The sequence below is a fragment of the Cryptotermes secundus genome, unplaced genomic scaffold, assembly GCF_002891405.2.
Source record: "Cryptotermes secundus unplaced genomic scaffold, Csec_1.0 scaffold477, whole genome shotgun sequence".
Taxonomy (NCBI): Eukaryota; Metazoa; Arthropoda; class Insecta; order Blattodea; family Kalotermitidae; genus Cryptotermes; species Cryptotermes secundus.
Genome location: NW_019720168.1, coordinates 640,022 through 653,751, shown reverse-complemented (window position 1 = coordinate 653,751; position 13,730 = coordinate 640,022). Strand labels below are relative to the sequence as shown.

The window sequence follows — 13,730 nt, the reverse complement described above, 5'->3', positions numbered from 1 at the left end:
GTGTAGTATGGATAGCATCAATCTGACCAAGCCGACATCAAAGGCGGGTTGGAAGAGATCGGTGTCACAAAGTGGCTTTAGGAAAGGCTTCAGAACTACTGAATTAGGCAAATATTAGAAAGATCACATGAATATAACATCAGTTATGCCAGTATTGACTTCAAACAATCATTTGACAGCACTGACCAGTTTCCGATAATAGAAGCAATGAAAGAATTTGCTATGCCTACTAAGTTAATCTCTTACCAAAATGACCTCGTCAAGGGCATACAATAAAGTTAAAATCCAGGATAAGCTGTCAACAGGTTTTAGAGAATGCAGCATCAGACAAGAAGATTCTCTATCTATATAGCAATTAACACGTGGCTCAATTTTCAACAGAACTCGGCAATTTATTGCCTACGCTGTTGATGCAGGAATAATTGACAAATCTGCAAGAGCATTAAAAGAAGTCCTTACACAACTTCAAACAGCTGCTGTACCTACCGGGCTGGTAATTAACACTGACGCGACTAAGTATATGAAAACTAAAGAAACTGCAAACGTAGCTAAAAAAATGTTGAATTAAATGAACAAAATTTTGAAAGGGTAGACACATTCAAATATCTAGGCTCAATAATTACATCTTAAAAAGAAACAGAATACAATATAGAAGACAAAATTGCAACTGCCAACTGGTGCTTTCACACATTGAATAAGATGCTCAGTAAGAGGTATATAAGTAAGAGCATGAAAATAAGAACACATAAAACTAAATTTATGATGACAGCAATTATACTATATGGCTGTTAAACCTGAACACTCACAGGGAAAATGGTATTCACCCTGATGACCTGTGAAATAAAGATTTAAAGGGAAATTTATGGAACTTTGTCTCTGACTTTACGGGAGGAAACTTAGGTTGAGGGTGTTGAGAATATTTGTACCAAAGCGAGATTAAGTGACAGGAAGTTGGAGAAAACTGCACAGTGAAGACCTTCATAATGTGTACTCTTCGCCAAGTATAATAAGAACGATCAAGTCAAGGAGAATGAGATGGGTAGGGCAAGTAGCATGGATGGGGAGAAGAGGAATTCACATAGGGTGGGAAAGCCAGAAGGGAAGAAATCACTAGGAAGACAAAGACATAGGTGGACAGACAATATTAAAATGGATTGTACAGACACAGAATGGGATGGTATGGATTGGATTGATCTGGCTCAGGATACAGACAAGTTGAAGTTTCTTGTGAACACAGTAATGAACCTTCAGGTTCCATAAAATGGTGGGAAATTCTTAAGGAGCTGCAAAATTGGTGGCTTCTCAAGAAGGGCTCAGCTCCGTGAAGTTAGTTTGTTAGTGCATGTATATAGGTTTATGTTTCAGGAGAACCATGGGGGAAGAGGGGACTGGTCTGTATACAGTACCAGCCCCTACATAGTGTAAGCAACCAAAGGCTGAATTAACATATTCAAATCTATATAAAACTGATTTTGGTGGGTAATTTGGAGATATTGTGAACAGTTTCCATGGGTAACTTGTGTATATAATGAACAGCTCACAAAAATTGTTGAATTAGTGATGTAGAGCATACTGACAAAAGCTTTGAAATTAATAGTCACAGTCAAGTATGACAAAATAACACATTTAAGGTGATTTAATGGCACTCTTTCTTCAAACATATCAAAATTCCTACATCAAACAAGAATTCTATGTTACACACTGCACATGTTCTGCTTTCATTTGATGTCTACTTTAGCTGGTTGTTTAGACTGTATGCTATTTAATGTCACTGTCACCAGATGCAGAGGTTACTTTGTAGCGAGAATCGTGGATGGGACAGAAAGTGTTCACGGTCAATTATCTTAGCATTCTCCCAAACTGAGCAAAAAACATAAAGTACCACAGTCAAGACAGTGCCAGCTAAAACATGAATCTTCCAAATTAGAGCATTTTGCCTGCCCGCTAAGTCACCATCCAACTACATGGACTCTTGATGCGGGTTCTTAGTACTGAATTGAACTGTGGGTCACAAGTGTGCACACTGTTGTTAACTTGTGGATATGGATGTGATTATTCCATATTGTCGCAACATGGGGTTGTTCTTCATGTGTGTGTCATATCCTGTTAAAAAAAAAACAGCTATCCCTGTAACAGACCGTGAAGGCCCATAGGGTTGTGAGACACTGAGGGTCCCACATTATCCAGGCAATCTGCTCAAAGAGGGCAGTAAGGTTGTCAGCCTTACGCGCTGGCCGCACTGCACTCCCCAGGAAAACTGTTTAATTAATTCTTGGTACTCATTTCTGTTAGAGGCTGAGTCAACCCCAGGGCCATAGTGCAGCTGGAAAGATTAGGTCAATTGAAAAAATCCAGTGACCTCATCAGGACTTGAACCTGCGACCTTCCGGCTTGTAGCATGCCCCTTAACCAACTACGCTACCATGTGCCCCCATGTCATATCCTGTATCGTGGTTTATTTTCCAGTCTTGGTAGCACACATATACAGCCTATGTACCAGGAACCTGGGGATGTTTCAGATTACAGACAGTGCTAAGATTTTAATTACTACAGTGCATCTAATTTGCCTCCTCAAATATTTTATGCTATTGTCGCCTAACACCTGTCCTATCCAATTCAACTCCCTCCTAATCCCTTTCAACTATATATTTTATCTAATCCAAGCAGCATATTGTAGCACAAAATAACATGTACACTCCAATCTAGAAAACCAATATTTATGGTAGTGAAACACTCCCCTGAGGTGAAATACAGCATCAAAATTCACAGCCTGAAATCCTTGCAAAAATCCACACTGTCATTTCCATACCCAAATTGTCAAACACCCCCTCAGCTTCACCTGTGTAATGGATAAAGATGGAATAAAGACTGGCTACATTTCTTTTTTTCCACTCTCCTGACCCTTTACCATTGGATAGAACCTGCTTTATACCACTACCATTATGCTCATTGCAAGACCTCTATATTGGTTCACCTGCTCCGTCTGCCTCATTCCCCCTCACATTTGCGACAGTAAGGTAGCCAAAATGTTGGAACAGCTTCAGAATATAAAGTGACTAAACCCTGAAAGCTGAAGTCACAAGACATGAAAACAAAATGGCAAGTATATATATCCATTCTAACTACTGGTGTGGAATATTAACAAACTTATATCCGTGAATCTTGTATGTTGGCATCCTGTTCCATTTCATTATCACTTGGTGTTTTCCATCTTATAATGCAACGCTTGTGGAATTCTGTGATGACTGTGTGGCTGATGTCTCGCTGCATCGTTCCACTTGTTTCTTTCTCACAGTTTACACGACACGTTTCAGTCTGTATAACTCCATTAACAAATATATTATGTGTATGGTGAGACACTGCATTCATGTTTTGTGAAGTGAATCACTAATAAAAAATTAATTGTTTATAGACGTTAAAGGTATAAAATGTCAGATTGATAAAAATGTGTTTTCCGTAAATTGATGGACACTGTGATGCTCGAAGGCTCACAGTGCAGTATTTATTGTTGGTGTTCAGCTCTCAGAATATGTTTTCCATTAACTTGATGAGCACTATGATGTACTATTATTCATGGTCTCCTGACATACTATTACTTTCTCATTGTTCCTCTTTCATTGTAACTGTTCTTGTTTTTAGGTCTTGCTCAGATGTGTTGGCAGTGTGGTGTGCATGACAACTGAATGGAGACAAGTCTCAACTCACATATCACACTCCAACACATCTGCACAGCACAAAGCAAGAGCGGTGACTACCTCCATTTACCAGCAACAGACACCACAGTGAGAACCAAGAATGGAGATTACCTCCACTTCACAGCTATAGACACTACTGTCAGCTCTTTTGCAGACCACCATAAAAACAGGTACAGTTCCAGTGAGCAGATGCCAAAAAAAAAAAAAAACTATTCTCAGCCCATGAAGAATGGTGCACCAGTGTCCATTAAAGTGTGGAAAACATATTTCTAACAGCTGAACACCAACAGCAATACTACACTTGAAGCCAAAGAAGGAACAGCCTCCATCATGGTGTCGAAAACATATTTCTAACAGCGAAACACCAAAAATGCAACACTGTAGTGAGCCTAAAAGTAGCAATGCATCAATGTCTATCATGTTGCGAAAAACGCACTTTTTTATCAAACATTTTATACGTTTAACATCTACTAAACTTTCATTTTTATTTTGTGTTTCACTTCACGAAACAAACGTACTGATCGAAACAGGCAAGTAGTGAAAAATAAGGGGACAGAATGATGCAATTAAACAACCGCCATCATTACAAAACTTCAGACATTCCACTATAAGACCGCTGAAAATACTTATTAATATAAATGAACATTAATTTATTAAATAGATTACAGGTATGATCTTGCACTGTAACGTTAATATGTATGTTTATTCACATAACTGAATTAGAAATTCCCTTACTTTTTAAACATTTCTAATATTTCAGTTCATCTACAAGACTTTCTAAATTACAGAGCGTAAGCCGGAATAATTCTACAGAAATACGTTTTGTACACTTTAATTACAAATTACTACAACGACAAGCACTCATACCTTTCGCGTTCCGTTGGCAACAATGATCACCAAATACCGGTCGCAAATCAGAGCAAGGACCGGCAGGGTTCATACCCCAGTTCTCAGAAACCCAGGTGCCCAGAACATCATAGTGTGCAACACTCTATCCGTGGACTACGGTACCACAATCTCTTGCAGCGACGATAACGATCGGTAACGATGGAAAGCGGTCATTGATCACAATCATAACAATTGGATCATTGTTCATTATAGTGTCACTGTGTATTGCGTTTTGATTGTAGGCGGGTAAGTTGAGTGTACTCTTTCGGGAATCATTACGATCATTCTAAAGAAATTGAACTTCTGCATACATACATACATACATACATACATACATACATTTCATTTCACAAGCACAAACAAATGGAAATGAAGGTCGTTGACAGATTGTTAGAAACGAACACCGTTGGGATTCGTGTTATTACTTCGCTGTTGCAAGTTCATCTTGTGATTTCTGTAAACACCTCAGTGCCCTTTCTGAGCATGTTTCTAGTAGAATGCAGATTTTTTTCTGTTTATATACCCCTTTGTCGCCTGTAACACATACCAGACCGACTTACAAAGGAATTCATGAGAGGTGATGGTCTTAGGTGATCTGGTCGAAGTTGCGGGCTGTAGAAATGCATAGTGTGGCTCCGCGATAGAAATCTGTAAAAGTAAAAAAGTAAAGCTATTCCTGTACCAGGCCGTGAATACCCATGGGGTTGTGAGACGTTGAGAACCCCACATTTTCTAGACAATCGGCTCAAAGATGGCGGTAAGGTTGTCAGCCTTACGCGCTGCCCGCTCATTACTTCCAACAAAAATTATTTAATTAATTCCTGGTACTCATTTCTATTAGAGGCTGAGTCGATCCCTGGGCCATAGTGCGGCAAGAAGGTTTAGGTCAATTAAAAAAAAGTACAATGACCCCATCGGGACTTGAACCCGGGCCTTCACGCTTGTAGCATAGCCTCTCAACCAACTACACTACTACATGCCTAAATGTACACATGTTTGTAGAGTAGGTCTGCTATTTCTAGAGTGTAATTCTGTTCAGTCTGGTAGTCTGTTTCCGATTATTTGGAAGCAAGAGGTTTACCCAAAACAGGCGAACCAGCTGCCTTTGAAACTTGAGGAACAATCTGCCAGACTTCACAATGCATAATAAAACGCGAAGCTTCATAGTCTGCTGTGAGAACAAAGAAATCCACATCAAAATCTGTTTGTACACAATCATTAGCATGTTTCCTTACAGACTTGAACAAATATTTGTTGCTAGGTGCTGGTACACTTGTTAGAAATATGGTCCTACATCACTAGTATTCTTGTAAATCAATTAATTTGCAACCCACAAACCATCGTGGGTGATAAGAAAAAGGTTTCAAATTTGTGAAAAGTTCTGCATTCTCTTGCAACAGGCATGCCAAGAATTCTGCTACAAAGAGCTGAAGAAATATATTGTGCTGTGAGAGAAATCATGGTGAGTGTTTTGTCCTTGTGTGCACAGACAAAAATTTTATTGTCATCTGTCAGTTCTCATAGTGCAAGAAACTACATATTTTATGCCAAGCTTAGTTTCCATAACCCCTCTAGGGAGTTTACATGCTTCTTCATATTATAACAATTTGGTATATTATGTAGGACAGGGTTCAATTCAAGGAGAGCGCTATGGGTAGGTTGTATAGCACACATGTTAGAATGAGAAGTGTGTACAAAGATTTAGAAAGAAAACCTGAAAGAATGATACTACTTGGGAAAAATTTGTGCAAATGGGTTTTAAAGATATAATTTTGAGGTGTTTGGACTTGGGTTTGTTTGTGTCAGGATGCAAAGTCATGATGGGCATATGTGAACACAGTAATGAGCTCTTAGGTACCATAAAGTTCAGATATTTTCTGTACTTACACAGGGATCATAATTTTCTTTTGATGGTCCCTACATTATGAACTTAATACTTTGCAAGGTTTTTGAAGTCTGTAAAAAGGAAATCTGTACAGAGCAGCTGTTATGGAGTAGATGTAATGAAAAACAGCTACAGCAAAGATAGCATATATTGTTTCATGTATGGTGTTGTACAACCATAACTAATAAAAGATGTGATGGTTTTATAGAACTGTACCAATTCAGAGAAAGTTCTAGTGGGTCCATATGGTGAGATGTACCCATCAAGTCATCATGCAAACCAGGCCATGAATATAAAAGCTGAGGAATTCTCTGAGTCACAAGAGGAAGCAGATCCTCTGCAAATAACAATTCAGGAAATAAAGGTTGAATCTGAGGTGAGCTGTATGTCCACTGTTAGGCACATATCACAAATGTGTAGAAATGCCAGTTGTCTGTCTCATCTCCATCTGTCTGGCTGTCTTGTCTTTTCTGTAGACATGAAAAAACTCCACTGTGCTGCCAGCTAGCCTTTGAAGACCTGTTTCTGAAGTGTCTCTGGACAGTTGTAGTTAGTCGAATATTGCTTGTGATGTGCCACTTCCGTTTCCTTTTAAGCAGTTGTAATGTAGATGAAATTAATTATTGTGTAAACTGAACAGTGTTTCAGAGAAATTGTCTGGCAGCAAAAATCCATACGGAGTTATGGAACTGTTCACAGTTAGGCGCTGATACACTTAGAACCAAAGGACTCTTGTCAGCTAATTCCAGTGAACCACACAAAATGTCATGTGGTAAAAAAGTTTCAGGGTTATGAAAGATTCTGCATTCTCTTGCAACAAGACTGCCAAGAATTTTACTCCACAGCGCTGAAAAGACATTTCCTGCTGTGAGAGGAAACATTATGAATGTTTTGTGCTTGTCTGAAAAGACAAACATTTTATTGTCGTATGTCAGTTCTCGTGGCCAAAGGAATGAAATATGACATGCTTCTGTTTGTTTTCATCATCCACCTTGAGAATTTCTTATGCTTCATTGTAGACATTGCAACGCTTTGGTATATTATGTAGGAGGGTGATATGCATAAGTCCTGTAGCACATATGCAAGAGTGAGAAATGCTTACAAAGTTTTGGACAGGAAACCTGAGAGGAGCAGTCCACTTGGGAGGCCTGAGAGCAGAAGGGAAGGTGCTATTAAGGTAGATTTTTAAAGAAATATTTTGGGTTTGTACTCTGTTTGCCTTAGGATACAGAGCCATAATGAACATGCGTGATCACAGTAATGATCCCTTAGGTACCATAACTAACTCCATGGAGCTGAGTCCTTGAGAAGCCACCAGTCGCTTGGCCATTGAAGAATTTCCCAACATTGTATGGAACCCGAAAGTTCGTCACCATATTCACAAGAACTCATCACCGGTCCATATCCTGAGGCATATCAGTTCAGTCTACACCACCCCATCCTATGTCTCTGAAGATCCATTTTAATATTATCCTCCCACCTATGCCTAGGTCTTCCTAGTAGTCTCTGTCTATGAGGCTTTCTCACCAAAATCCTATATGCATTCATCTTGTCCCCCATGCCTGCCATATGAGCTGCTCATCTCATGCCTTTTGACTTATCATTTTAATTATGCTTGGCGAAGATTACGTGTTATGAAGCTCCTCATTTAGCAGCTTTTAGGTACCATAAAAAGCAGATATTTTTGCACTGCCTCAGTGACCGCATGTTTCTCAGGCAGGTCACTGAGCTATTTACCAAATACTTTCTAATGATCTTGATAGCTGTAGAGAAGAGCATCTGTACAATACAGGTCTAATGAATTAGCTGTAATGAGAAACAGTCATAGCAAAGAGAGCATACACTGTTTAATATATGGGGTTGTATGTCCATTTCTGAGAAAGATGTCATGGTTTTTATAGGACTATACAAATTCAGAGAACGTTTTAGTGGGCCCATATGGTGAGATGCACCCAACATCTCATGATGCAGATCAGGCCATGAAGGTAAAAGCTGAGGCAGTCTCAGATGCAGAGGAGGAAGAGGATCCTGTCCCAATAACATTTCCAGAAATAAAGGCTGAACCTGAGGTGAGCTGTATGTGCACTGTTAGGCAGATGACACAAATGTGCAGAAGTACTGGTTGTCTGTATGATTTCCATCTCTGTCTGTTTTCATGAAACAATTCTGCTGTGCTGTTAACTAGATTTTCAAGGATTTCCTCGGCAACTGTAGTTTGTTGAATGTTGCTTGAGATGAACTGCTCCCATTTTCTTTTAAGGAGATCTAATATAGATGAAATTAAGTACTGTGTAAACTGAAGAATATCTGAGATAAATTTCATAGAAAGAAGAATTTTGTATGTTTTCCTTGTCTATCCAATCCACTAAGCCGTTCTATGATACTACATTATAGGATTCCTAGGATATATAAATGTTTAAAATTATTTGTTGTTTCGTATTTTAGATGCATTCTGTATTCGTGTAATAACATAGTGTTGCCTGTTGCCCTTTGAAGTAAATTTATTATACCTGACACTGTTAGATTTGCTTCTGTACCTGCTGTCAGGTGACTGGTTATCATGACAGATTTCTTATTATTTTCTGTTAGAAAGGACAGTGACTAAACATTAGGTACAGAGAAGGTGTAAGAGGTATAAAAACGATAGTGAAGTATTGGCATTAGCAACACATCCTAAAACATAGACATAATTATGGTCAAATGGAATATACGATTAATGTAATTAAGCAAACAAAAAAGGGCTATTAATGAACATCACCATGTTATTAATACATGTTTTAGGTAATTGTATGACAATGTGTAATTTTATTTTGGGATTAAAATAAAGATCATTTTTAGCTAGATCACTCTTTATACTCTCATTTACACATAACTGTTAATGTAATATATGCCATGGGTCTTAAGTCATCAGCGCTTACGCGAGAGGTTGCACAAGTGTTAGCTCATTGTCACAGCTTTATCTGTATGCACCCTCGCATAATAACGTTTTCAACATTAAGAAAGATAATAAGAATATACTGTCATGTGGTTGAGTGACCATAGACCAAGGTTTTGATTGGTAATTGGATTTAGTGGACTCTTTCATACATCATATGACTATATTGTCACTGTTACACACCCACACAAGTGTCCACAGTTACTTTCTCACTGCTGTTGCTTGATAGCGGCTTCCAATGGCAGACGTTTCCCTGGACTGTCCCCACCATCAGCTACCAGCTTCTAACACCAACAGCTTACAATGACTGAACTGCAGTGGTTGTCTGACTGACTGCAACAGCTAACTGGTCCTGGTTATAACATCTTGACATGGACTGTGTAGTGAATATCTCTTCCATTATTTATATGTTCTCTTGTTGCTGTGGAAACACGCATTTTGTGGATCAATTATGTATCAGTTGCTGTTGTATAGTTGTTTGTTTCACGGTCATTGTCTAGCAACGAATCTACTTGCCACAATATGTGTATTTAGATAAAAATAATGCACTGAATGGTAAACAACTGGAAGAGTGTACATTTGAATTTGAGGTTCTCATACGGGTGTTTCTCTTCTGGGATTTGATGCCGTGTAGTCTATCAAAAGTTGTCTGAAGTTACGGACAAACTTATGCCTCCATCTTCGTGGTCGAAGGCTAAACCATGCAAGCTGCAGTAAGCAGAGCTGCGTGATGTTGCTGCTTGCTTGGGAAACTTCTCACATCCTAGATGACAGTACCCTTCATGGTGACCACCGCGACAAGCTCAGGTCCAGCAAACTTGAGCAGTCAGTTGCTGAGAACTGAGAATGCTCTTGGTCACAGTTCCCTCTGTGTAAATTTAAAAGAAAGACTATTGCATAGGGATTTATTCTGTGTGGATCAAGTGTTAAATATGACCACTATTATGTCTGGAATGTTCTTCAGCATGAACTATGATTAAACTATTATTTTAACACAGTATTATCATTAGTTTGGAATGGGTGGAGTTATTTTTGGGTTGTTGGATTACGATTCCTTTTTTAATACAGTTCATAGATGATATGCTACAGTCTGAGTTTACAGGCATGTGGTAACCTCAACTGTAGCAGTACTTATTAACTCTTGTTTACATTATTTGTTGTGGGTGGAATTTCCCCCATTAATGGCATTCACTTCAACGACACCTTTGCAGTGCAAATAAAACACAGTTAAGGAAGATCCACTGCTCCACCATTACCTGCAGCAGCAAGAGAAGTTGTGTTCTTTGGGAGTTTGTCAGCAGAAGAACCTCTGGGTGGTAATGCTTCTGGCTTACTTCTTTACCCTTTCATCTCATCATGGCAAGACATGGACCAACACACAGCATACCAGATTGCAGTCGGTCCAACTATGGTATTCTGTTGTGGCAGTCATTTGGTTCCATCAGGAAGCAGGAAGTCATCCTTACATGCCCTCGAATGAGACACGATTGNTATATATTGTTGTCTCACAGATTTTACTGGGCCATACGCAGCCTGTCTTGATGCGATTTTTTAACTCAGCCTTCATTGTTACTTCATTTTAGGAGCCTATCCACTATTAATTGGTCACCTGTCCAGCCTTACCAATGCGTAGTTTTATTTAATTTTACAATTTGTTAGACACTGGCAGTGCAGCTTCATTCAGAATTCATGTTGATCGATTCGTGCACCATACAAGGGGATATGTGCTCCCTCCCTCCCTCCCTGCTCTCCTCTCTTCTCTCACCTCCTCATGCCTACTGATTTAACATCTCACTGTGCTTGGGCTTCAAACGCATTTTTCTTCATACTATGATTTCTCATGTTATTTCCTCTCATTTTCCAGAGTACTTTGAATGAACTTCAGCCAGTACATGGTGAGGAGAAACGATATTCCTGCGATGAGTGTGGTGATTCAGTCAGCCAACAACTAATTCTGGTAGCACATCAACATATTCTTAGTGGGGAACAACCATTTTGTTGCAATGTGTGTAATAAATCATTCAGTTTTAAGAGAAATCTGAAGAGACATCAGCGAATACATACTGTGGAGTGGCCATTTTTCTGTGACATGTGTAATAAGTTGTTCAGTTGGAAGGGTGCTCTGAAGAGGCATCAGCGCATACATAGTGCGGAGCGTCGATTTTCCTGTGATGTGTGTAGTAAGTCTTTCAATCTGCGGGGTAATCTGACGTCTCATCAGCGCATACATAGTGGGGAGCGGCCGTTTAAATGTGATGTGTGTAGTAAGTCTTTCAATATGCAGGGTAATCTGACGACACATCAGCGCATACATAGTGGGGCACAGCCATTTAAATGTGATGTATGTAATAAGTCATTCAGTTATCAGTGTCTGCTGAAGACACATCAGCGCATACATAGTGGGGAGCGGCCATTTAGATGTGATGTATGTAATAAGTCATTTAGTCAGCAGTGTCTGCTGAAGACACATCAGCGCATACATAGTGGGGAGCGGCCATTTTTCTGTGATGTGTGTAGTAAGTCCTTCAGTCTGCGGGGTAATCTGACGTCTCATCAGCGCATACATAGTGGGGAACGGCCATTTAAATGTGATGTGTGTACTAAGTCTTTCAATTTGCGGGGTAATCTGACGTCTCATCAGCGCATACATAGTGGGGCGCGGCCATTTAAATGTAATGTGTGTACTAAGTCTTTCAATTTGCGGGGTAATCTGACGTCTCATCAGCGCATACATAGTGGGGTGCGGCCATTTAAATGTGATGTATGTAATAGGTCATTCAGTTATCAGTGTCTGCTGAAGACACATCAGCGCATACATAGTGGGGAGCGACCATTTAGATGTGATGTATGTAATAAGTCATTTAGTCAGCAGTGTCTGCTGAAGACACATCAGCGCATACATAGTGGGGAGCGGCCATTTAGATGTGATGTATGTAATAACTCATTCAATCAGCACAGTACACTGACAGCACATCAGCGCATACATAGTGGGGAACGGCCATTCAGATGTGATGTATGTAATAAGTCATTCAGAGAGCAGGGTGCGTTGAAGACACATCAACATATACATAGTGGGGAGCGGCCATTTAGATGTGATGTATGTAATAAGTCATTTAGTCAGCAGTGTCTGCTGAAGACACATCAGCGCATACATAGTGGGGAGCGGCCATTTNACTAAGGAACAGTTTGTGACATGTAGCATGCCACAGTATTTCATGTTGCAAATAAGACAATTTTTTTACCGTGTGTTGTATGCGGCATGTTTGTGGAATACAAGATATTGGAGTTGTTTGTTAACTATTTCTGACGAGGAATGAACTGAGTCCCATGGTACAAACTGTCACTGGGTATCAGTGGCCGTTTAATTTTGATTGTTCAATGTGTACAAGACCCTGTCTTGTTGAGTGGAAACAGACATGACATGACATTCTCCTACAGTTATGTTAATTCAGCAGCGGAAGCTAATAATTAGTAGAATTTAGTCACCGAAATTTATTGACTGCTTATAAACATAATTCTCCAGCGTCATTTGTTACTCATGCGTTGAGCAGTTAGTCACATATTGCTACATCATTTGGGTTGAGTATATTGAGTTAACTATTATGGATTGCTCAGATGAACACAAACTATGCTTTATTGGTCATTGCAAGCAAAATATTGTCACGTGTTCAGGGTTCTGTGACAAGAAATGAATGGGTTCTGGATTAGGTGAAGCTGTGTACTGAATAACTTGTTTACAATTGCAAACACTCTGAAATAATGTCTTCCAGCCATCCTGAAATGTGTGTTCAATTTTGTGTCTCTTCGCCATATAAAGTAGTGGGCAGTGCATAAATGGATTTACGAGTTGCAGTTGTCCTCAGAAGAGTGTGAAGGTAGGCTGCTGCTGTGTATTCTGTATGCTTAAAGAAGTGAATATGGAATGAATTCATCTGGCACCTGGTAATGACCCTTCCATTCCATAACTTGTTGGTAATTCATTGTGTAGTTGAGCAACTAGCAGCTTCTCTGGAAAGGTGCAACTGAATGGAGTTGGCTAATATTTGGTATAAGGACTGTTAGACTGACTGCCTGGAACTGGCATTTGTCATTGAGCCCGTCATGCTGAAACAACCCTACCAATGCATTTCTGTTTAACTGGCCTTGACCCTGCAATGCCAAGATAATAAACGTCTTATTCTGCAATATGCTTGTCAGCTGTCTCAGAATTTGGGCTACAGAGCTTGTAATGGTGGTATCATTAGGGAATGATGAGTAGGGAGGAAGGGTGACTTAATTTAAGGTAGTTTCCTGGCAGGACTGAGGGGAAAATATGAAAAGCCTCAGG

General features: G+C 39.5%; 1 protein-coding gene across 1 annotated transcript; it reads left to right on the top strand.

Moving 5' to 3' along the window:
- The first annotated feature begins 4,563 nt into the window (after positions 1–4,563).
- Positions 4,564–13,429, top strand: LOC111867327 (zinc finger protein 189-like). Its single transcript, XM_023857083.2, has 6 exons — positions 4,564–4,829; positions 5,984–6,045; positions 6,677–6,844; positions 8,370–8,537; positions 11,268–11,772; positions 13,392–13,429. Exons 2-6 carry the CDS (start codon positions 5,986–5,988, stop codon positions 13,427–13,429), a joined length of 939 nt encoding a protein of 312 aa, XP_023712851.1. The 5' UTR covers positions 4,564–4,829; positions 5,984–5,985.
- The last annotated feature ends 301 nt before the right edge of the window (positions 13,430–13,730 follow it).

Excerpts from the sequence above, each read along its gene's own strand:
- LOC111867327 (XM_023857083.2), top strand. The coding sequence starts at position 5,986 with ATGCCAAGAATTCTGCTACAAAGAGCTGAAGAAATATATTGTGCTGTG. Across the intron at positions 6,046-6,676 it reads GTGCTGTGAGAGAAATCATG|AACTGTACCAATTCAGAGAA; the intron begins GTGAGTGTTTTG and ends ATGGTTTTATAG. Across the intron at positions 6,845-8,369 it reads AAATAAAGGTTGAATCTGAG|GACTATACAAATTCAGAGAA; the intron begins GTGAGCTGTATG and ends TGGTTTTTATAG.